General features: G+C 36.1%; 1 protein-coding gene and 2 long non-coding RNA genes across 4 annotated transcripts in view; 2 read left to right on the forward strand and 1 right to left on the reverse strand.

Moving 5' to 3' along the window:
- The first annotated feature begins 4888 nt into the window (after positions 1 to 4888).
- LOC126829310 (uncharacterized) lies at positions 4889 to 7313 on the forward strand. Its single transcript, XR_007683351.2, has 3 exons — positions 4889 to 5146; positions 6495 to 6677; positions 7140 to 7313. It is a non-coding gene; the product is annotated as an uncharacterized LOC126829310 (long non-coding RNA).
- Positions 7314 to 8657: 1344 nt separating this feature from the next.
- The window catches only part of LOC126829288 (uncharacterized), a 50858-nt gene continuing 33944 nt past the window's right edge, over positions 8658 to 25571 (reverse strand). Inside the window, exons 1-4 of one of the 2 annotated variants that reach the window (XM_050559076.2) lie at positions 25419 to 25566; positions 14750 to 15118; positions 12426 to 12791; positions 8658 to 11571 (exon numbers count right to left, since the gene is read on the reverse strand). In XM_050559076.2, the coding sequence (XP_050415033.1) occupies positions 11387 to 11571; positions 12426 to 12791; positions 14750 to 15118; positions 25419 to 25566 (1068 nt within the window). In that variant the 3' untranslated portion in view covers positions 8658 to 11386. Of the gene's footprint in view, positions 11572 to 12425; positions 12792 to 14749; positions 15119 to 25418; positions 25567 to 25571 lie in introns of those variants that run through there. The other variant, XM_050559078.2, reaches the window with a different exon arrangement.
- Positions 21275 to 24276, forward strand: LOC126829302 (uncharacterized). Its single transcript, XR_007683344.2, has 5 exons — positions 21275 to 21349; positions 21793 to 21827; positions 22254 to 22306; positions 22770 to 22838; positions 23607 to 24276. It is a non-coding gene; the product is annotated as an uncharacterized LOC126829302 (long non-coding RNA).

Raw genomic sequence — 25571 nt, forward strand, 5'->3', positions numbered from 1 at the left:
CAGAGTGCTATGAGGGAAATTTTGCCCGGGCAGCGGCGCTACGGCCTACTCTTATATCGAATTCCAACTGCCAAGGGATCATTTACGTGCACGCCAATATGTACACGGGACCTCGGTTTTTCGTCCCATCCGAACGACTAGACAGCTGTCCTTGTCAGGCCCTCCGTCCTGTATCACTGACAAGGGGAAACCACGCCGGGAAATCTGGATGAACTGTCTCAGCTAATGCAGGGATCGAACACCCGACCACCAGGCTAGCGAGCCAGCGTCTTACCCACTTAGCCACGTGATCCCCTGGGACGTTTCGTAACAAAATGATATGATCTGGGTTTTAACTATACTTTTCTGCACCTAATGGTCCTTATAATATTCTTACGTGTTATATGAATCGCTGGTGGATTTCGTTCATACCCCTATTGTCAATAATGTTAGAAATCGAAAAGAGATTTATCTTGGTCAACAGTCATCTTTAGTCGCTGTTTATGTTAGACCTTAAGAAACGTCCGAGGCCCCACAAATCATCGCTGGTTGGGCATAAATTCTCTCATAGCACACGGTATGGTGTATGCCTGTCTTCATTAGCACGATTTTGCAGAAAAGTAGGACGTTAAACCCTGTTTTGCTTGATTTTTAAGATTATCAAAACCCAGCATTTGTAAATATAAATAAAACTTATTGATTATATTCACATTTAATTAATATAAATAGCCTGAAATTACATCGATTTTTCTAGTGGCCTGAAGCTGATGTCGTGTGGATAATTCCTTTTGTTTGCTTTTGATCTGTTAGATATGTTTTTAAGTGAAGGAGACACGGCGACGTATTTTAATGGATGTAACTGATTAAATTTGTTTAAAGGACTCTTAAAAAGGTTTATTCTAGTCCTGTGTAAACCACCTGAAGGAAGGGAGCCATGATCAATATTATATCAGATGTATAATGTATAAAAAGTTATTAAAACCAAACACAGAATAATATATTCTCGTAAACACAATAAAAGGATATTGATTAAACTTAATGACTATATCACAGTTGCCAATTGACCGAATAGTGTAACGCGTGCGCTTTAGATCATAAGGTCTGTCATTGAGTCAAGTGGTGGGGTTTCGAGCCCACACGTGTACTGACAAGGGGGTAGCGTCGTCTGTCAATCGCGTGGGGTTTCTCTGGTTCCCCACCCTCCTCCCTATGCTACCCGGCATATGAAACTGAACCATTTTAGTCCCGAAATGACAGAGCTTGCGTCGAGTGAAAGTTAATCCTCTCTCGTTACTCCCCCCCCCCTTTAAGGCTTCAGATTATATATGCCTTTCAGTAGCGATTTTATTTGAGTTTTACGTACTGTAAATCTTTATTGTTACACCGAAAAAAAAATCGCGTGTTCAACTTCAACACAACACGCACTTGTGTTCAACTAATAAAACGACACATACAAAAAAATCAATGACGATTTCAATCAATGACGATTATTTAAAAAAAATAATCTAATTGTATGTACAATAGAAATCTTCTCATATTATCAATACATAGTATTTCTTTGCAATATCACACACATAACAAATTTGGAGAGATCGAGCATTGTCTCACAAGGTTAACCATTTATGGCAAGGTTTGGGGGCTTTTGTCTAGATTTTTCATGGACTTGTAAAAAAAAAAAAAATGACAGAAGTTCGACAAAGTCTGTAGAATGTAATTTTGATTAGTATTTTTGGTCTGTGGTGTTCTTTTTTAACCACGAGATATTTGAAATGGAGTTTAACGTTCTATTTCTGTACACCAACAGGGCTAATGAAGACGTGACCTGTCTGAGATTGAAACCGACATACAGTGCTCTATGGGGGAAATTGTGCTCAGGCAATTATCATGGATTCTTTTATATGACTTATCTGAGATCGAAACCGCGACCTTCCAGATTGTGATCAAACGTCTGACTAACTGAGCCACTGTGGTTCCTTGTTATCCATACTACACCCGATTTGTATGAAATCAACTCAGGGATTTCGTCTTTAATGGTTAAAATTGAATTATTCTTTCTATTAATTGATTATTTAAAAGTGTATATTATTGTATTAACGTTTATTGTTATTCATCCATTCCACGTCCTGGGCTGACAAAAGAAAGCATTAAGCCACATAGTCAAAAGGAAATATTAAATCATTCATGATGTATTGATGTAACCATAGAAATAAGATACACTACATATTTCTGTTATTCAAACGCCTCCAATTAAATTGAAATGTTAAACATGGTTTGAGGAATGTCAGGCTTTTGAAAAACAAACATTCGACATTGCTACTATTTTTTTAAATTGCCCCCAGTCTTTCGAGTATGTTTCTTATTTTGAGGGGTTTGCCCCTCTGTCTGTTAAGTCTTTGGTACAAAAAATCCTGGTTCTAATTGAGTCAGATTGTTTAAAACTGGAACATGTGTCTAATAAGCGAATGCCTTGACGACTACGCAATGTGATAAGCAATTTAAGTGGTAGAAGGTTTGAAACACATGGACGCTCCTTATATTTGATGCAGACAGACTGTTAATGTTAATGCCTTGACTGAGTTTGTTGTTGAGCATTTGACACCAGGGCAAAGCCGAAATAAAGAATTTGAGCGGTTGAGACTTTAGAAATCGATAACTTTGACTCTATTAGGGTGAAAATGATGAAATATGAATTATACTAATGTAGATCATGAATATCTTCTGTTAAGAAGATTGATAAACAATTGGGAACACGATAATTCGAATTAAGTGCGACTATGTGGTTTCAACAACTCGGCTTTTTATTGGGGTCGAATCTCCAAAATTAGTGTAGATGTTCATTAGGGGATGACCTTGGCGAGTTCGATGACCATTTTCTGCTGAGAATAGGAATAGATACGTACATTGATTGGCCAAGGCAATGGAAGAGTTTACTTGCTCGATGCTTTACAAAAAGATAAATGTGCAGTTAATTCGTGTTGGGATTGGGAGGGGGGGGGGTGACATAAGTCCTACTGAAGTCGTAATGCCAATAACGTATAGCCACAGCCACACAAAGTGTGGAAATACGCCCACACAGTAGCTATTTCTCGGGAAAGAAATACAGCCATGGACATAAGCTTATCCAAAAGGCAAACTTGGACGTTGGCTAAATGTCCGACTAACAATCACCTGGGGTTTTCTCCGCGTCCTCCGGTTGAAATGAAATTGAGCCATATGTTAGTCAAGAAATTACCTAGTTTTTATCGAATGAACGTTAAACCCCCATTTCTCCATCTCTTAAGGTTTGTTGGATGGCCGAATGGTTAGCGCGTGCGCGTTGCATCATAAGGTCTGTGATTGATCAACTGGCGTGGTTTCAAATTCCCGGTTGTACGTGACAAGGCGTAGGGTCGCCTGTCCACCCTCGGCTGTTTTCTCCGGGTTCTCCCCACTGCTAAAGACCCCTATGCGCAAGCGATTTATAGAAATAAAATTGAACGATATGTTAGTCCCGAAATGACCTAGTTTCGGTCGAGTAGACGTTAAAACACAAATAATGAATGAGAGATCTTAATTTTACCCTGGGCCGGTACGTAGCTAAGTCTCTAACTCAATAGAGAATGCGCTTAAAAGATGGGTTTCTAATATCCATTATTTAAGATAAAATAAACATGTTACCATTGGTACACGAATCGTGTACGATAGTGGGTTTCAGCGCCCTTTGCAACAAGGGACTCGAAGAACGAGGCTAGCCATATTCAACGAGTCATATTAAACGGTGACGCCATCTCTTTTTTGGAGAGCATACGCATTAAATACTATCGATTGAGACTTCTGACGTATTTGAAATAACTGATTTGAAATTAGAGTAAAAATGGAAACAATTGAATGTAAATCAGTTTATATACATTCATATTACATTATTAAATGCGTTGCGACCCATTTGCGTCAATATCTAGTTCCCAAATATTAGCGATTTAGCTCCTTTAATATAATGCAAATTATTTTTAAAATTCTATAATCGTGTACTGTGTAGTTTAAATAATGATATTTAAACATAACACAATATTATTTAGTTTATGATGACAAATTATACAAACAATGTATAAAAGGTAGACTTTTTCTCAACAGTTCCGTTCTGCTCCGCGTTCCGTTCCGCGTTTTAGAAACACCCGGCTGAGTGATATAGTTTTTATAGTTCAAAATTTCGTTTTACTTGTCTTTACTACACTAGAATCTGGAAGAGTTGTTACATAACTCACGTTACGGCGAGTTTTTGGCGTACGGTGCACGGAACTGTGGGTATTCCACTAGAAACATCAACACTGATTGGTTAATCAATTGTGTAATGTCAACCGGTCAGATCTTCGTATAATATTCACACTTTGTCACGGTGATCAGCTGCAACCATTGATTGATGAAATGAAATGAAATGGGGTTTAACGCCCTACTGTTATGCTTCGACTGGGTTAATGAAGACGGGCTATCCGGCAAATTATGCCCGGGCAGCGGCAGCGCCGCCTACTCTTATATAGAATTCAAACTGTCAAGGGATCTTTTACGTGCACGCCAATGTGTAAACAGGACCTCGATTTTTCGTCCAATCCGAACGACTAGAACGTTGCCATTCCCTCCGTCCTGCCGACAGCGGGGTCAAACTCTCGACCTCCAGGCTAGCAAGCTAGCGTCTTACTCACTGTACTTGCTGTCGCAACCATTGATATTATAAACCTTTTAACCAAGGACAATTAGAACCCTCGGTTCTCTAGAATATAAAAAGTTTCTAACCTTACAACATGTTGTCATAACAACGATTAGCATAGCGCTGTTCTGCTACTAAATCTGTAGAATTCTAGTAACATCAAACGAGAATTATCTTTTGACATGAAGAAGTTGATTTTCTTGCTGGTAACTTTTACTCTTGAACAAATAACATGCTCTTGTCCTGAATATGTCTTTAAGAGAATTCCATACAAAGATCGTCTCGTCAGCTTTTACTTAAAGCAATATATGGAATTATCAGTTAAAGAATGTGCAGAGAAGTGTTCGGAAACGTCAAACTGTGATTCATTTTCTTACAAGCCAGAAACCATCGGCATTAGTGAATGTTATTTATGTTACAAACGAGCATGGGCTGGGCAAGTATCTGACCAGTATGATGGTTTAGTTACATACTGGCGCTTAGCAGGTAAGGTGAAAGAGAGAAATGGATGCCCACTTTAACACTACGTTATGTCGGGACTAACATATGGATGTTTTTTGGTTTATTTAAAGGCTCAATACCACTCTTGTTGTAACTGAATAATATGTCCCAATCTTTATTCTGGTCAACAAATTGTACTATTTTACAATATTCCAATTAATTGATGATACAAATTTCATCTTAACATACCTAATTTAAAAAATTGGAAAAATTCAACTAAATGATTTGAAAAGCCTAACGTAAAGCTTTTCAAATGTGGGTTGGATTTAAAAATATTTTTGAAAACTCTGGACACGTAAAATAGGATTTAATGGATAATTTACACAACAGGTAGGACACATCTAGTAATTAGAATAAGGCTATTTTTTATTTTCTGGAGCTGTCAAGCCAGCAAAAGTGTTATTGTCCCTTTCAAAAAAAAAATCGCGCAAGTGCAATTAAAATCCAACACATTGCCCTCAATTCTGGGCTCGAACCTATGACGCCTGGCCGGATAATTTATTTGAAAATGCCTTGACGATAAAAACACAACTGCCCTTCTCATGTAATTGTTTTTTGAGGTAAAAAATTAACAAGCCTTGGATTGAACCCATGGCTCGCATAGACTGCAGCCCTTGTTATAAACAGGCAAAGGATAAAGGAATTAAACGATGCCAGTCTCATTTAATACATATTTTGTGTACTGTGTCTGATGAGGATTAAGCAAGCGACTGACACACAGTCAAGGCGTAAAGGTATTGAACGATGTCTTGGTCATAAAATTCCAGTTATCACTCTCATAGAGAGGTGTATTTTAATCCATAAAACGATGGGTAGGAGATGTGCCTTTGGTGAGTCAAAAGAGGATGGGGTTGAACCCACAACTTGATTCCTGCATAAGGGTTAATAATAAATATTATCCAAATTACAGTCACTATTCTGTTTGCACGGGGGGGGGGGGGGGGGGTGAATTAGTCCATAAAACGGTTGCATAAAGATGTTCACAAGGACAGATCTGGCTGATTTCTATATGAATTAAAGGTTAATGAATATTATCCACATTATATAAAGTCACTATCCTGTTATCGTTTTTTTTTTTTTTTTTTTTTTTGGGGGGGGGGGGGGTAATTAATTAATTTAATCCATAAAATGACTGGAATAGGAAGTGCACAAGGAGAGTTTTGGACTGATTCCTATATAGAGGTTAAGTGATATCTTCAAAATTACCGCCACTATTCTGTGTTCGGGAGTTATAATTAATTTAATCCATAACATGGTTGGATATAGAAGTACACAAGGTGATTTTTGCCTTAAACCTCCTGTACGGTGTTAATAAATATTATCCAAATTACAGATAGCTGCCCTGTAGATTATATCTACAATGAAACTTACAATGTATGTTATAAGCAGTACATAGAAACCCTTAAAGACTGGTTGACTGCCATGGATCAGTGTGAACAAGATGGTGGATATTTGTTTATTGCTAATACCATGGACAAGTTGCAGATGCTGGATGACTACTTAAAGTCGTTACCAGGTAAGAGTTGTATATATCTTTTAGTCTGAAATGTGTAATGCAATGCTATTTCGTTAAACGTTTGTTTATGGGATCATACGGCCTATTTCAATCCGTCATAGACGTCGGCCATGACAGACCTTGTCAAGCATTGGTTGCCCGTCCCACTTATATTTTGATTTACCAGGTTCTGGCTTTCATACCAATTTAGATGCCCTGATTAACGGTGCCCTCCAAGATTATCATGCCTCACGTTTGAAAGGGGCAACATCAAATAAATTTTCCGCCAAAGTCGAATTCCAACCTTTTTTACTTACTCTAGTTATGTGCTCTTTAAAAAGTACATGTAGAAGAACTGATTGTGCATATTTTTAATATCTATATCGTTTGTAATGGTAGATCTGTCTTTTTGATAACTGTCTGTATCGTTTGTACACGATTAATATATTACAATGGTAGATCTGTCTTGTGTTTTACTTCTAGCGTCTTCCTCAACTTTATTCCGTTATATTGGTGCCACCGATAATGAGCACGAAGGTATATGGGAATGGCTGGACGGATCTGAAAGATTTCATTGGTCTGGCACAGTACCAAATGGAGATGACACTACGAACTGTGCAGGACTGAACCCGAAACAAACTCAACCATCTCAACTTCTTGATGTAAATTGTAATGACTCAAAACATTTCTTTTGTGAAATACCTTTAAGAATATAGGTTAAGATTTGTTCAGAACTGCGCCATAATAATAGAAATATGTTGATTCGGAGCACCATATACCACTTTACCATTTAATGACTGAGTTTTTCTACATTTTAGTGTCAATATTTTTATATTTGATCCTAACTTCTTAAAATCAATAAACTCACTTATACCCTTAGCCCAGTCTGTACTAACTGATCAGCAGTAGCTATTCGTTTGGCCACTATGTTTAGGTTTTATAACTCTTTTTATGGAAATGGAAATGGAATGGGGTTTAACGTCCTACTGTTCTGCTCCTAACCTGGGCTAATGAAGACGGGCATACGCCATACAGTGTGCTATGAGAGAAATTTTGCCCGGACAGCGGCACTACGGCCTACTCTTATATCGAATTCCAACTGCCAAGGGATCTTTTACGTACACGCCAATGTGTACACGGCACCTCGGTTTTTCGTCCCATCCGAACGACTAGACAGCTTTCCTTGTAAGCCCCTCCGTCCTGCATCACTGACAAGGGAGAACCACGCCGGAAAATCTGGATGAACTTTCTCGGCCAATGCAGGGATCGAACACCCGACCTCCAGGCTAGCGAGCTAGCGTCTTGTCCACCCGTCATTTTAGTGCGGGAGATCACTTCTCTATCAAAATAAAACCCAACAATTTGATAAAGATATAATAAATGCTATCACTTTCTCGGCCAATGCAGGGATCGAACACCCGACCTCCAGGCTAGCGAGCTAGCGTCTTGTCCACCCGTCATTTTAGTGCGGGAGATCACTTCTCTATCAAAATAAAACCCAACAATTTGATAAAAATATAATAAATGCTATCACTAATTTAAAGAGCAAAAATTATACCAATAGTCTTACACAATAACTCGTCCTTTGCGGGTTAGTGGCATCAACGGTAATGATTATTTAATAGGGTTTGCTACATATACCACATTTCTGGAAAAATAATGAAAAATGCGAGCTCAGCATTACTGTAATAGGGTGTCAAAATCGTTGGCAAAAATGCATTATTTCAGGGCCTTTTGATCCCCGATTAAAAGGGTTTGTTTGTTACTACCCCCTAAAGTTCGACAAACATTGACCAACAAGAATTTTACCCCACTACATTAAAGTAAATGACCAGACAATATCCCATGACGGCCATCTTGAATATTTAAATGTCCCCAAGGGTGTCAGGAATACCCAAGGTTATTGGATTCAGTGGGCGGAATTCTTAGAGAAACCATCTTCAAATCGAGCTCCGAGGGAAGTTGTCAAATATTTTACCCCACTCTCAAATAACACACTATTTATGGATAACAATTACTGTGGTTTATTTCACTGCGACGTTTCAACAAGATTTCACAAGTCGTTATCAAGCATATAACACAAATAAATAAAATGAAAACAAAATAGCTATATATATATACACGAGCAGTGCGAACCCTCCAATGGGATGCAAAATCAGCAAGCATGAACAACTGTCCCAAGCCGTTAAATAAACAATGTACATAGATGGTTATAAACTGTAATTGGTATAGATAAGTGCAAGAATGAAGCCAAAGGATCAAACAATTATTAGCAGGTATAATGAGTCACGAGCAACTGGTCCTGACTGTAAAAACATATTAAATAAATATATATATATATATATATGAAAGGACAAGTATTATGGGGGGTGAAACTGAAGAATATTTTACCCCACTAATTAACAAGACAATGCTTCAGGGCGGCCATCTTGAATATTTAAATTTCCCCAAGGTGGAATCATCATGTCTGTTGGGAGAACCCCAGCACGAACTCCTTAGCAATGGGCAGTGTGATCCCAGGGGTGCTAAACAATTTCCAAGCAGTGTAAGGAGGTACACACTTTAGCTAATCTAGCCTAGTTTGAGGCTGTGGCATTTTGAACGTCTCTGTCAGGGGTACACCACAATACAAAGTTTTTTTTATAAAGAATTTTCTTATTCAGATTTGTACAGTTATTGGGGAACAGGCATGGTCTATATTAAACGCCGCTCCCTGTCAGATATAGATACATGTATTTACATTTTATCAATAATGTACAAAGGAAGATATAAATGGTTGTAGCCTTGTTGCTGGACGTGGCATTTTGGGCTGTCTGTCTTTGGTACCCAACCGAACAAACTGTCTGGCAGTGGTAATTCATGATCCCTGTGGTGTTGCTGAACAACGTCCCAGAAATTGCAGATCGTACGGACTTCAACTTCCAAGCAGTTTTAGGCGGCACGGACTTCGACTAACCTATCCTATTTCGGAGGCGTGGCATATTGGGTGTGTCTGTTATGGGTAACCCATCACACAAACTGTCTGGAAGTGCTCATTCATGATTCATGTGGTGGTGCTGAGCAACTCCAAAGCAGTTTTAGGTGGTCCAGATTTCAGCTAATCTAGTCTAGCTGTGGTCTGGCAATTACATAACTATGTTGGGGGTACCCCACCAATAGAAATGTCTGTCGGGGTGTTTTTGTAATACTTGAATATTTAATATTTAAACGATTTCATAAAAAAATGAAAACATTATGGATAATATAAATTTTGACTAAGAGGCGTAAAACCTACAAGGAGGAACTAGAGCTTAACACAGGGTTAACTACATGTATTTGTAAAGTTCACATACAATCAGACAAGCATAAACGTGTAATACATTTAACTGCATAAAAACTCATTTCAATAGAATTAGGATTGAAGGGGCTAAAGCTCTTAAGTGAAAACTTTCCATAATATTTGAAATGCAAAACCGAATTAGAATTCAATATGTTATCTTGCCATGAAAATATGGGATCCTAATATTCAATGTCATTTTATAAACAGTACACGCGTCGTCTATTCTATGGTTTCTGGCGCCATTTGTAATGAACAAAGACAGAATATCTCAAAAGATGCAAGTAATTAGTAATCATAAACTTTTAAAAACAACTTACTGTCGTTCAATTTTGACTGTTCACGTATTTCACCGAACATCAATGATTATAAATTACAATAACTTTATTAAACATTGAATATTATTCACTTTATTTACATTCATATTACATAAATAAGTGCTTTTAGACTAACGTAAGGTTCCAAAGAACAGAGACGTGCAAGTCTTAACAAATAATCTTTTGTTTTCAGCAATGAGCGTGATAAATGTATTAGTTAATAAATAATAATATTAAATCACAAATAAGGACAATAGATAGATAGATCTATATATTGTTGTATATTGAATTGTAACGTGCACTCCTTTCAATTGCCTCTCTTAATTTAAGTGAGGTGGTCAAGTCAATTCACGAGGAACAAGATTCTATTTACAACACAACTTTACTTTAAATCCATCAGTAGTGGTTGATATGCAAGATACGCTCATATTTTGCAAGAGATGGGCGGAGAACAAGCTAAAAAAAGAAGCAATTTCTCGTACAATCAGGGGTCATAATCCAGGAAGTTACGGTCCGATAAGGCGAATGTCGACAAGAACCATGATCGTTGGGATATAAACATATATTTTAAGTTTTATCAAGATCGGATAAAAAATGTGACCTCTAGAGGGTCCACAACATTGGTATTATTTTGCACTATTTGCGTACAAAGAGCCGTTTTGTCAAGCAGTTTCAGTCCGAATTTTACGAAATTCGAATTTATTTGGGTGTAACGGTGACCTGTTACTACTGTTAGCTGTATATTTTGAACACGGTGAACAGCCCATTTGCTGATTACACTATTTTGCCATACTGTTTTTTACGACTTCGAATTTTGTCTAATGGTTTGGATTGTTCGTACTTGGTTTTATTTTATTTGAACGTTTTATTTTTTAATCGGGTACAATTTTGATCTCTAGAGGAACCTCAAGCTAAAAAAGCGATTTTTCGTACAATCAGGTGTCATTATCCAGGAAGTTGCGGTCCGGTATCCGCGAATATCGAAATAAACCCAGATCTTTGGGCTATAAACATAGATTTCAAGTTTTATGTACATCGGATAAAAATTTTGACTTCTAAGAGTGTCCACAAGTATTAAATATCCAGTCAATTCGGTATTACTGTAAAAAAATGAAGAATACGGTCAAAGTAACGATTTGAAAGGTTTGATGTTTAACACACCCGGATAATACAGCACTCCCAGTGACAGAACTTGCTGAGCTTGTACTTGTTGAGACTGTACTTGTATTTGTTGAGACTGTACTTGTTGAGACTGTGCTTGTACGTGTTGAGACTGAACTATCTGAATATGCATAAAAATGAATATCAATGCAGATTTATTTAGAGCAAGATAAAAGGTGTTGAAGATTTTTCCTGAAGTTTTAACTCAATCATAATAAAAAATTAAATGCAGTGTATCTTTTGTTGACAAACGAAAAGAACAAGGCAAAGTGTGTGCATAAGCATAAATTTATATTATAATTTAATTAATCACCACGATTTTCCGAAAATGTTCTCATGTACGATCTCACATCATTTCTAAACGTGTGTGTCAATATTCCGAACAGAATTCATCAATGACTCGAAGGTGAAATATTTAGTTTTGGACAGGTAAGTTAACTAAGGCAAATTCAAAACAAATATAACCCCCTTAACACATCATATTTAATTACTCCAATCATAAAATTGGAGTCGAGTAAGACTCGCAACATATTACAGCCTGATTAAGACACAGATCTTATTTGGTTTCGTTTTCATTTTATACTTCAAAATGTCGGTTAACTTGTCTTGACAACACCAGCATTTGTTAGAGCTGTTACATAACCAGCGTTCTGGGTGATGCCCGTTGATTCGAGTTATTACCGTGTGGCGCGCGGAACTGGGGGCAGGCAATGACAAATCAAAAGTTGTATTTCCGTATAGCCACTTGGAACACCAACGCTGATTGGTTAATCGAATTATTGACGTCATTGGGCTAAAAGTCGCTGCTATCGACCAGATACAGCCAAATATTAATGTAGTGGGGGTCATAGAAATATAAAAATCGGAAAAAAAATAGATCTGCATTTTAATCAGATTGCCCTTAATTTCGGTGTAAATCCAGACTTGTAACAATCTTTGATTGTCAAGGAATAACAATATCGAACAATTATATACCTTTTACTGTGACGTTCTGGCGATGGGTATCTGTTATCCCGGTTGAAAGCAAACCAAGGGATGAACATCTATAAGTGCCCTGATCGTCTGCACTGGGTTTATTAATAACCAGTTGTAAATAGGATCGAGTAGGTGAACTGGCGTAAAAGTCTCCCGTTATTTCATATTTAGAGGATGTGTTTGCTGAAGTCAAGTTTGGTCCTCTCACATCAATGAAACCAAGTGCCACAGTGTCTCTTTCAAGCTGTATATTATAGAGTCTATTAAACCCATCTTCAGATAAAACATTACAAAGGATGGTTAGTGATTCGTCGCCAATTCCAAATGATTCATTTGGAAACACTGATATTCTGGCTTCAATCACAACTGAAATTTTAAAATAATTAGAATTAAGTTGTCTTATTTAAATATACATTATGAAAGCGCTAAATCTGTCTATTGCAGGTCTTTCGTTAGGCTTGAAATGTTATCTAAATTATTAATTACACATTAATTAACTTATTCAGACCATAATCAACTCTCGATGTCATCGCTAGCCTGTGATAATTAATGACCTAGTTTGTGTCGAGTAGACGTTAAACCATATTTTTCTCTCTCTCTCTCCATTCATGATTTAAAGTACCGACTTTAGTAATGATGATCGCGGCTAGGCCGAAAATTCAATCGCAAAAATTTCGGTTCAGAGAGGATCAATTTGACTGAAATTTTCAGCAAAATCCCTTTACATTATCTAGTTTTTAACTATTATAGTGAGAACTGTCAGCTCTTTATCTGATCTCCCATAATGTATCTTTAAATAAAATAATAGTAACAATGGGTATTTATATTGCGCACATTCCATCTAGAAAGTATCTTTCCTGGTAACGTGCGTGAACATTTTTAAACGTTATCGTAGACTCATGGTTAACGGAACTTAGAGTAGTGAACTTTGATCCCAGCTATAGTTGGGCAACTGTTTCTTATATCTATTGATGACCACAGATCCCCAATGATTTCCCCATTGACTTTAATGTTAATTCTCGTCTCTTAGACCGGCTCTAACTTTTTCCCAAATTTTCGTTGGGTAGAACGCTTTCTACCACATATGGAGCAAGATGTGGCAACCATTTGCTCAAAAGTACGTACGAGATTCATAATGGTCAACTTGAGATACACAAACTGGATGTAAAGGCTACTAAACATGCAATTTTCCGCATTACATTTCAACCTAACCAACCTCTCAACTCTCGTATCCTTCCGCCTCAAAATCATGAATATTCGACAAAACCTCGTAGAAAATGAATTTTCAAACCCTTTCTTCGATTCTAAACCAAAAATCCACAAACATTGCCATGCAAAAGGGGAAGAAAGATTAAAAATAGATTTTGCCCTACATTCGTGGGTGACGGCGCAGGAATACTAGGTGAGGTGTGTCCTATATAGGGGTGGAACGTCATGTATCACCAAAAGGCCTTTGTATTTGCTTCCTATGTGTTCTGGCAACATGCCGGTAAAAGAAAATCAAAATCAAGGAATAATTGCAAAAATGATGGCCCTTTAATCTGGAATTTTTTTCAAAAATATAATTTTTGTATCATAAAAAATGTACAAAATTTACATGTAAGCATCTTTCAAAAAACCAATAATTTTCCTCTTTTTAGATAATCGGGCTGGCAAGAAATATACTTTTAGAAACCTTGGACAAAATTCAAATAGAAAAATCATAAATCAGCTGTATTGATTGTAATATTAGAGATCTATGCTGAAACATGTACCCCTACCCTCAGAGGCGTAGCCGTGAAATATATATTGGGGGGGGGGGGGGGTCCGCAACCCTAACCCTAACTCATTTTTAAAACCCCTAACCCTAACTCCTAAAACCCCTAAAAAATATAAACAAACACCATGTGGCCATGCTGTCTACCAGGACACCGCGTGCAAAAGCATTATGGTTACGTTGCTGGCTGAGCGGGCGATAAATATTTGGTTTAGGCGATAATGTTTTTGTGTGGTCTAGTTACGGTCCTGTCAATGATTGACGTCATAGTGTTAAAGGTCGTTCGTATCGGCCAGATATTAATGTAGTTGGGGCCATCGAAATATATAAAAAAAAAACGAAAAGAAGTATAGATCTGTATTTTAATGTGGGGCGGTGGTCGGGGGCTCGAAATATATAAAACGAAAAGCAGTATAAATCTCTATTTTAATCAGATTGAACGTAATGCGACAAGGTTGTCCTTAATTCCTTTGTAACTCCTGACTTACAGAATTTTCACTATCTGTGATTACCATTACCCAGGTTTTATTATTATTGATTCTGATGATCCCTTCAATTATATACATACCTTCGCTTTTGACGTATTGTCGATGGGTATCCGTAATTATCTTCGCTGAGAGCACACCAACTGATGAACATGTATAATTGCCTTGATCTTCTGCACTGGGTTTATCAATAACCAGTTGTAGATAGGACCGAGAAGGTGAAGAGGCGCGAAACTCTCCCGTTATTTCATATTTAGATGATGTGTTTGGTGAAATCAAATGCAGTCCACTCATATCAATGAAACCCAGTGCCACAGAATCTCTTTCAAGCTGTATATTATATAGTGTATCAAAACCGTCGTCAGATAAGTCATTACAAAGGATGGTGAGTGATTCGTCGCCAATTCCAAACGTTGCATTCGGCAACACCGATATTCTGGCATCAACCACAGCTGAAATTTAAAATAATTAGGATTAAAGTGCCTTATTTGAATAAAATAATAGTGACAATGGGTATTTATATTGTGCACATTTCCGGGTCACATTGTAACCGTGACGGTTACTTTCATCGATTGAAGGTTGAGAGTCTCTAGCCTGTCTTGCGAAAGACTAAATTAATATGGATGTCTCTCAAACCCGCTAGACCGCCTGTTGTAAAAAAGATCTAAAATCACTGGTTCTTCTGGCTAGATCATTTGTCTATAGCTAGGACTATCTTCTTGTTTTCTTTTATTGATTCGTTTGGCTCCACGGAATAATTTCACAAAGTCCAAGTTGGTTTTATAATTCCTTCAGACACATACAGTTATACAAGGTTTTGTACGTTTACAGCAGTAAATTGCACGTCCGATAAATTCTTAAATAAGATTTATCGCACTGGTTAGATTAAGTTAATAAAGTAACTAACCTGCCTACAATGTAGAAACGTGTCAGTCAAGACTTTAGAGTCGTATCTTGACCTGCTGTACGTACCTGATATCTATCCAATTGTAGACCAAAATCTAAGACAATAATTGATAGTTTTTTAAGAGTTTATATACCTTATCGTCAGTTTTGTGACGAATGACCTGTAAGACCCGAACAACTCGCTTACAAGTCTGGATGCCTTTTTTAGAAGAATTATAGGTTGTTATCCACCCAATATAATGATACAATTTATTTATTATAAATGACCAAGGTACACCGTTGTACCATTAAGCTAATAGACTCTGTCAAATATACGATGCCGTTAATCTATGAAATACATTTAAGTTTCATACGTGATAATTTATTTAATAATCTTGTTCCTTGTTTAGACTAAAAGCAAATTATAATTACTGATGTATTGAATACCTAGGCAAAGTAGTTCAGAATATATTTTGCATAGGATATTAAAGGACAATATTGGCGCCAGTCATTATCACATATGTGATAGAACTGGTTAAACATGTTCCAAATATAATGTTAACACATAGATCATTGCTACGATAGATGCGTTATTAAGATTTCAAGAAAGGGAAGTGAAAAACGCAAACGGAAAACACGAGTTATCCTTCTATATAACTAACTGAAGTGACGAGTGATAACAGATACACGGGCGAATTTCTGCTCACTAATAATTCCTTCGAAGACCAAAAGTTATTATATAAGACTGTGGGAGGATATCTGATGTCACAACAATAATTGACTGTCACTAGATAAGAGACAACGAGAAAAAATAGAAAAAGTTCGTGCATTACCATGTTTTTAATGAGTATAGAATGAATAAAAACAAGGGAATGTACGGACTGCCAAAACCTGTTGAAAATTCAAACCCTCTTCGTCCATTCTAGACCAAAAAATCAACAAAAATGGGAATGCAAATGGGGAGAAAAGAGAGGAAGAGAATTGTTATATATAGACCAACTACAATATGTGGGTACCGAGATTAGAAAATCGGTTGCAGACCACCCATTGGATAATCTGGTTTACGAACATGAACTTACACTGAAAAAAACTCTTGTGTTGGATCTCAACACAAGGACTTGTGTTAAAAATATTGTACACAAGGTTGTGGTGTTTTAGATTTTTTAAGTAGATCGAGGCATTTGTCATCTAAGCTTCAACTACAGGGATACTTGCGAACTAAACTTATTAAAACCTTTAAAAAGTTTTATGGGCGTCATATTGACTTGATTGGTAAATATAACATGTCTCTCTCGGCTATTATTCTAGATATATTTAATTGACGCGTATACAATCTCCCTGATTATGTCTGTCTACTACATCGTTAACACTGTTCATCACGTGCATTTTGCATACCGATAGTCTATTGGCCAATCACGCTATTTTACCGAGATTTCGCCTAATAGTTTGGATGCAGATATGGCGGGTGTGGCGCCAGGCAGGGTAAGCTTACTCTTCCGGACACATGTTACCACTGTTTGTCGTGTATTTTGTACACGGTGAACAGTCCATATGCTGATTACACTATTTTGCCTTATTACACTATTTTGCCTATTCCGTTTTTTTAGGACTTCGAATTTTGTCTAATGGTTTGGATTGTTCGTACTTGCTTTTATTTTATTTATTAACACAAACACAAACCTTGTGTAGATTTACAAAATCTTGTGGGTTTTTTTTCATATGATTAATTACGTCGAATTTTAAGATAACATTTATTATGTTACTTTATTATCTGTAATAATCTGATTCTTTTTATAAAAAAAACAATCAATAATGTTATTGAGAAAATCTGAATGGGATTTGGAAACTGGCAGCCTATGCAATACACTTCTTTCTGAATTTGTATGTTGAGGAATTCATTCCAGTTTTAACTTGATTCGTAGAGTAGTTGTATTTCTCTAAAACCTTATTTTAATTATCACACACGTTAAGTAGAGATCGCAATTTTATTTAATTAGATTATTCTGATTATATACTTTGTTTATTTTCACATCTTGTCTCAGACAATACACAAACACAGTTTTTTTTTTATAAGCAATATTTTTATTCAGATTTCTATCTGAATAGGGATTGGGGAACAGGCATAGCCTATATTAAACCCTTCTCCCTGTCAGATATAGATACATGTATTTACATAAAGAAACATACAATGTACAAGTGCAGTTATTTTACAGTGAGTGTGTTATAGTTGTCTCTGGAATGGATTTACAGTTTAGTAATAGGCAAATAATGTACAAGTGAAAATATATTTACAATGAATGGTTATAATTGTCCCTCGAATCGTCTGGTGATTTCAAAAAACGAGTGAACAGTTTTAAAAATAATGAATGAGTTTTCTATGCTGTCAATTCCATACAATAGGGTTGTAGTATTTCGGTGAATAGTAGGTAAATTATTTATTGTATTATTTCGGGCATCTGAATATAAGGAGCAATTCAATAAAAATGTTCAGTGTCTTCAAATTGATGACCACATCTGCAGGATGGGTTATCAGAAATATGGCGTAAAAATTTATGTCCGTTTAGATTGCTGCAAGAGAGACGCAGTTTAGAATGTATGATTTGGTTTACACGGGTTCCAAAAGAGAATGTTTTAGGTGGTATCAGATCTTGAGCCATGAGTTTCGAATTGAAAATATTTAGAGATGTTGAATTTTTTGTCTCCGAACTTAATTTGTTCCATTCTCTTATTGACGATGGTATGAAGGAATTATAGAAGATATTTGTTTTGCATTTATTTTCAGGTAGGCTTGTTTTTCGGAGATTATAGTGTGCGCTTTTTGTCAAGATTAAATCATGGAGATAGGATGGAGAAAGGCCGTTTATAATTTTATAAATGAATTTGAGTTTATGTCTTCTGCGTCTCTCTTTTAGCGTAATAAAACCGGTTTCTTTATATAACAGTCTATGGCTGGTACCTTTTACAGCACCACATATGGACCTAAGTGCATCCAGTTGTAGGTGCTCTAATTTGTTAGCTAGTTGGTCTGTGCAGTTGTCCCAGATGACGTCGCAATAATCAAAATGGGGTAAGATAAAAGAGGTATAGATAGTTTGTAACGATTTCCGGCTAAGTCTGTATTTAAGGGATCTTAAACAATTGACAGATTTGCTGGTTTTTTCTATAACGTCATTAATGTGTCGGTTCCATTTACAATTTTGTTGAAATGTCAAGCCTAAATGTTTATGATGGGGGACTTCCTTGATGGGAACATTATTTAGAGTCAGGGTAGGTAAAATGGGATTTTGTTTGGTTGTCAGTGCTAGTGTTTCGGTCTTCAGTGGGTTGAAGGATACCAGCCATGTTTTAGCCCACGCGTTAATTTTATTCAGGTCATTGTTTAGGATATTCGCGCATTCAGTAGGGTCATCAATTTTCAGATAGAGGGAAGTATCATCAGCAAAGAGTCGAACATTTGATGAAATATCATTCACAACGTCATTGATATAAATGAGAAAAATGAGGGGACCGAGAACAGAGCCCTGTGGCACTCCCGAGGGAATGGTTTTTGCGGTGGAAGAGACACCCCCAGCAACAACTGATTGTTGTCTTCCCTCTAAATAGTTGTGAAACCATTGAAGGATGTCTCCCCTTATCCCCGCAGCTTCAAGCTTGTGACAGAGTCCAGCATGCCAGACCCTGTCAAAAGCTTTACTGATGTCACAGAACACTGCTCTCGTATAGAATCCCTGATCAATGGCCTGACAAAAGTAGTGTGCAATATCTGTAAGTTGGTAAACACATGAATCACCATGCAAAAAGCCACTCTGGAGGTTAGTTAGAACAGAATTCTCCCTTAGGAAGTTGAAGACATTTTTGTAGATGCATTTTTCGAATATTTTAACTAGGATACTAAGTAGAGATATGGGTCTATAATTTCCACAATTTGATGGGTCACCTTTTTTTAATATGGCAGTTACATTGGCAAATTTCCAGATGTTCGGTACTGTTTTCGTCGAAAGAGAGTAGTTAAATGATTTAGATAGAGGTTCAGAAATTTCGCTGGATATTAGTTTTATTAGTTTTCCACTGATGTTATCGGGACCATTGGCTTTCGAGGGATCAATAGTAGTAATTATGTCTTCAACTTCCTTCTGGTTGAGGGTAATAGTAGTTAATGAGTTGGGTATTCTTTCTAGAGCAGGAAGTTGTGCATTTTTACAATTTCTGATTAGGTTTATATATTCATTTCTAATAGTACTGAACTTATGCCAATCTGATTCTAAATTTCTTTGAACTGCCTTTTTATGTATTTTATTTTTTTTTCTACTTAATTTTCGAATCGCATTATTCATCCATGGTTGGTCATTTGGTCTAATAGTTACTGTTTTATTCGGAATGTGTTTCTTTGCTAGCCTTGTCAGCTCACTTGTGAAGTTAACACAAGCTGTATTAATCGAATCTGTGTTAATTAGGCTTTCCCAGTCCGTGTCAGTAGCGTCCCGTCGCATTTCCTCTGTATTAATATTGTTAAAGTGACAAACAACTCGTCTGTAGCATGTTAATTTTGGTTTCTGAAATGAAAGTCGACAGTACACAGGACAATGATCACTACAAAAATTATCTAGACAGCCTGATTCTTTTATATAGTTAGGACAGTTAGTTAAAATTAAATCTATAAGTGAGTTATTATGATTTCCGAATCGCGTTGGAGTATTAATTACTTGGGAAAAATCAAAAAGTATCATTGCATTGTGTAAAAATGATTGAGTTGAAGTCATAAAATCGATATTAAAATCGCCAAATATAAAACAGTTATCGACATTATCGCATGCTGATTTAGCAATCGAATCAAAAATTTTATTGTTTTGTTCGGCAGTAGAACTTGGAGGTCTATAAAATGTACCTATCAAAATAGTTTTGTATGAAGTATTTAGTTGTAACCATATATATGCATTCTGTACCGTCGACTTCCAGGTCAGGTCTTCTTTTCACAGAAAGCGTGTCCCGTATGTAAGTCACAATACCCCCACCCTGTCCGTACGTCCTGTCGTTTCTTATAGGTGCGTGGAAAGATCTTAGTAGTAATGTGTTGGTGTCTACTGATTTATCAAGCCATGTTTCAGTGAGGAGAATAATATCAAATTTTTCAGATAGTTCAGCTGCTAAAATATCAACTTTGTGGCGGAGACTCCTTATATTCAGATGGACAATAGACAAATTGCGGGGAGGGCCAGGATTGCTTTCAATATCACCAGAAAATAAGAGGGTCATAGATATAATATTTGGGACGTATTGAAAAAATAACAAACAACAAGCAAAGCTATAAACAGGAAAACACACATACACATAAAAATTTGATGATGTACATTGGTAATGATTTAAATCATTTTGATATGTTAAATAGTACTTATATGCATATTTACAAAAATATTGGTTATCACATCTATATACATATTTACAAATAAAAGATCGATAATCACGGTATAGCATTGATGCGGCGCTGTGCGTGGATTGGTACAAAGTAAATTAATCCCATAAAATAACAAGGACTGATACCAATTAAAAATAATCCGTAAAGAAAAAAAACCCAAAAAAAAACCCCAAAAAAACCATACCAAAAAGCCCCCCTCCCCCCCCCCCCCCAAAAAAAAAAAACACAGATAAGGAGAAATAACAAATAATAAAACAGCAAAAGTTGATGTGCGAATGGAAGAGTCACGTGATTTTTCTTTGATTGGCACGTTGAGCTCGGCAAGGGAAGAGAGCATGGTGTTTACAGCACAATACAGTTTAGAAAATAACGGCCAATTTAGGTGGTGAGTAAATTCACATGTAGTTTGGTTTGATAAACAGTTTTAATTTGAGTTGTGCAGTTTGTTGATACAAGCCCATAACCGTTAATTACTCAACAAGGCAAAAGTTTCCAACATTGTTTATAATATATAAAATTTGAATACTAACACTAGTAGTAACATAACAATCGTTCATTCATAGACTACCTAGTAGGCCTATAGCTACCTGCTTAAAGTTAATCGTACGTGGACAATGTGCATATTTAGGAGAGTTGGCACAGTTACAAAGCTTGATACCAATTACCATTATTAACGATGACGTGCAAGGGCTATTTAGGAGTATTTTGCAATTTTGCAGCATACTGTCATTTCATTATTTATAATTTGGTGTTTTGTTTTCTAATATTTCTGACTTGTCACTTCAAGTTCAACAGATTTGTGTTATTACTTAGTAATTCTTATTTCAGGTAAAAATGATACTGTTATTGTTGAGAGAAACTAGGTAAGTTTGGGATTACCATATGCTTCAATTTTATTTACATAGTTCCCTAGCATTGACAGTTCAGGGCTACTGCTTCTTGAAAATATAACCAAAGATAAAATTCAAATCTTAGTAAATACTAGGCAATAAAATCGGTCTAATTATCCAATCATATTACTAAAACTTAGATTCCGTCCTAATCAAAGTTTCGTGAAGCAGGCCTCTGTTTAGGTCAATGTTTAAAGTTGAGTATTGACACTCTTCTAAGAAAACAATTTGCACTGTGACGGATGGGGTTATTGGTAATTTTACTGCATAAAAGCCTTTAGGCCTACAGTGTTATTTAACCATTAACTAACATTGGGGTTATAGTAATAGCAAAATTAATCATTTCAAAAGTTTTACAATCTCAATAATTGTTGGGTTTTTTGGGTTTTTTTTTTTTAGATGAGTAAACTGCAGACAGTTAATGCACATGCATAGCACAGGGGCTAATAAGGGTAAGTATTTTACATATTAAACTATCTTGATATTTAAAGATTCATATTATAGTAATTGAGAATTTGAGTTGTCAGTTATAAATATAGATAAAAACTAAACAATATAAAGGAAGTATGCTCTACTCGGAACTAAGCAATTAGCGATTGGATTCTACTTGTCTGGTTTCTAATCAGTTTCATCTAACTTAAAACAGTATGTTTTATTATAATCTTACTCTTAACATAACATGCATAGCAGTTAATAACACTGGCAGTAAACCCGTAAACATCATATACAGCATCATATACAGCATCATATACATGTACTCCCAGCTTATTATCAGTCTTTTACAATACAAATGACAACTCTAAATAGTGTAGTATTATGATTTCTGATTTACTATAGTCAGTTGATTTACAAACTTTGCAATAAGCTACTAAAGATGATTAACTACTTGATTTTATGTTTTGCACTATTTTGCAGGAGATTCAGAGAACATTTCAGACCAGCTTTATACAGACAGGCTAATTTACAAACAAATATATAATATGGGTAAAGTCTATAGGTGTGTATATTTGGTTATGCAAGTTTGTTATTGAATTCCAATTACTTATTACAAGAACTATAATGTTTGTTGGCTATAAAATTCAATCTAAAGTAAGCTTAATAAAGATATCATAATCATAAAAATTAATATAGCTAATACATATAATAATATATATAAGTAATATTAAAAATTCAATGGGATATTGATGGTGCATTAAAGAGAGTTGTTTCCCTTTAATATCAATGTGCAAAATTCACAGATCTATAAGTTTATAAATTCATTTTTAGATCTTTCATGCAAATTTGACAGGCAAAACATTTTGGAAATTTATATTCTAAAGGGTAGACACTTATGAATTATTGTTGGTTATTGAGGGGGCAGGGTTATCTTCACAGGTATTGATATTAACAATGATGTACAGATTTTCTATGTTACACTATATTTCAGCGGATGGAGAGTTGGTCTGAGCTTGCAGTGAACTGGTTAGATTGTAATTAATTAGTTCTTCACTTGTTGGTTTATAACCGGGCACTTCAACCGGGCTTGTTAGTTTACGAGTCGGGCCATTCTTTCCTGGAACAGTACTGTTTTCACGTATGAATATTTTACCGTCTCTGGTCCAGCAGGCAGCAATAAAACCCTGTTTGTATGACCAGCGTGTAATACTTGCTACGTATGCTCTGTATCTAGTCAGGTCTTCATTTATATATACGCCTTTTATTGCTGTTTGAGCCATTTTCCTGTTCTTCATAATATGTACTTTTGTTTTGTAGCTTTTAAGTCTTACAATTATTTGGCGATGCTTGTTGTCTTGTTTTCTACCTAGACGATGACAGTTTTCGATGTTGTTTGGACTTAGGGAGTTATCAATAGTGGTGAGAACTTTCATGATTTTACCTTCAACATTTTCATTTAAATCTTCTTTAATTCCGCTTATGCGTATGCAGTTTTTTCGACTATATTGTTCGAGCTCGTCACACTTGTCTTGTACAGATGCATTGAGATGGAGGGATGTTGTGGCTAATTGTAATTTTAGGGACTCGATTTCATTTTGGAGAGGAGCAATTTGTTTTGTAATCTCTTCTTGGACCATCTGTTCTATGAAAGGCCTGATAGCATCCTTAACTTGCCTGCTGTGAAAAGATAGGGCAATTTGATGAGTGAGTGCCTCTACGGTTTTATCAAAAATGGAATCTTCCTGTTCAGAAAAAGTGTTTATAGGGTGTGTTTTTGCAGTTTTTTCGTCAGTTACTGAAGTAGATGTGTCGATTTCTTTAAGATTTGTCTGCTCTTTGTCAATAGTACCAGAGAAGTTATTAAAGTCAGAGTTGGTTAGGTCAGCTTGTAACGAAATGTCAGACAAAGTATCATCTTCGTATTCAGATGTAGGTCTATATGTTTTATCAACATCATTTCCGGATTGGGTAAACATTGATTTTATATTGGTTTGTTTAGTTCTTTTCAGGACAGAATCGGACAAACTTGATGCTAATAATATTTCACGTTGCATGTCTATTGGTGAGATAGTGCTTGGTCTTTTCCTGCTTGGTGTCGGTGTTGCTGGGGACGCCATTGAAAATGTAAACAAAACCAGGGGATAATAAATCAATCGCAAAAAACTCACTGTTTTTGTTGTTTTTACTGATTATAAGTTGATTAGTTTATAGTATAATCCAATCACGTATCACTTTAAACTTTCGTGTAGATTCTTTAAAAGAGTTTCTTCATGAACAAGCAATAATCCACGCAGCGAAATTTACCGTGTCTTAGCGTGACGCCATCTTATACTCATGTTTCAAGGGTGATTCTCTCTGTGTTTTATTTTAGCAATATAAACCATATTGGGATTTGTACAGGTTTTATACTGATAGAATCTTAACTAATCCTAATAATTGTTGTAAATAAGTGGAGTTTGGGCCTTCTATGTAAATTTATTTATTTTTTTTTATTTTTTTTTTGGGGGGGGGGTCCAAGTATATTCCGCCCCCCCCCCCCCCCGGAAAAACAATTGGGGGGGGGGGCGGACCCCCCGATGTGTGACGCCCATGCCTACCCCCAAAAATGTCACTGACTGAATCAATCTAATCTTTGGTTGAGGAAATAACATTACCAAAGGAATCTGTCTAACAGCCATGTTTTACCATTCCTGGTTAACATATGTACATATAAACTAAAAAAAGTGTGATTTATATTATGACAATTTCGTACACATTTTGGTGTCTCGGAATGGGAGGGTCTATTCCATTGGCATTGGCGAAGTGAAATATACACGGAGCGAAATGAGATAGGTTATGTTTTTTGTTTACAAATTGTGTTAGGTGTATCATTCGTAAATAAAAAATCAAGCCATTTAGTTTCTATTTGATCTCACAAACAATAAAAACAACAAACCATCCTAAAGATTGATCAAAGAAGGACCGAGTAAGCCGTGATCGTGGTTATTATAGAAAATTGGCTGACGTGTGTCGTAATATTTCCAAGCCCGATTCAAATGGTGTTTAAACGTCAAACCTAATCAACACAGAGCCATGCTGATTCTAATATATAATTCACAAGACAACTATACAAAGTATTTTCTTCATTACCTGCTATTAAAACTAGGATGATCCATAAATACATCTTCGTCAGTATCATGACATTAAGATGGCGGACATATAACGGGTTTGCCCAATGGTATAAAGGGTTTTCCCAATGGTATAAAGGGTTTACCCAAACTGTTAAAATTAATAACATTTGTA

This window comes from Patella vulgata, chromosome 8 (assembly GCF_932274485.2).
Source record: "Patella vulgata chromosome 8, xgPatVulg1.2, whole genome shotgun sequence".
Lineage (NCBI taxonomy): Eukaryota > Metazoa > Mollusca > Gastropoda > Patellidae > Patella > Patella vulgata.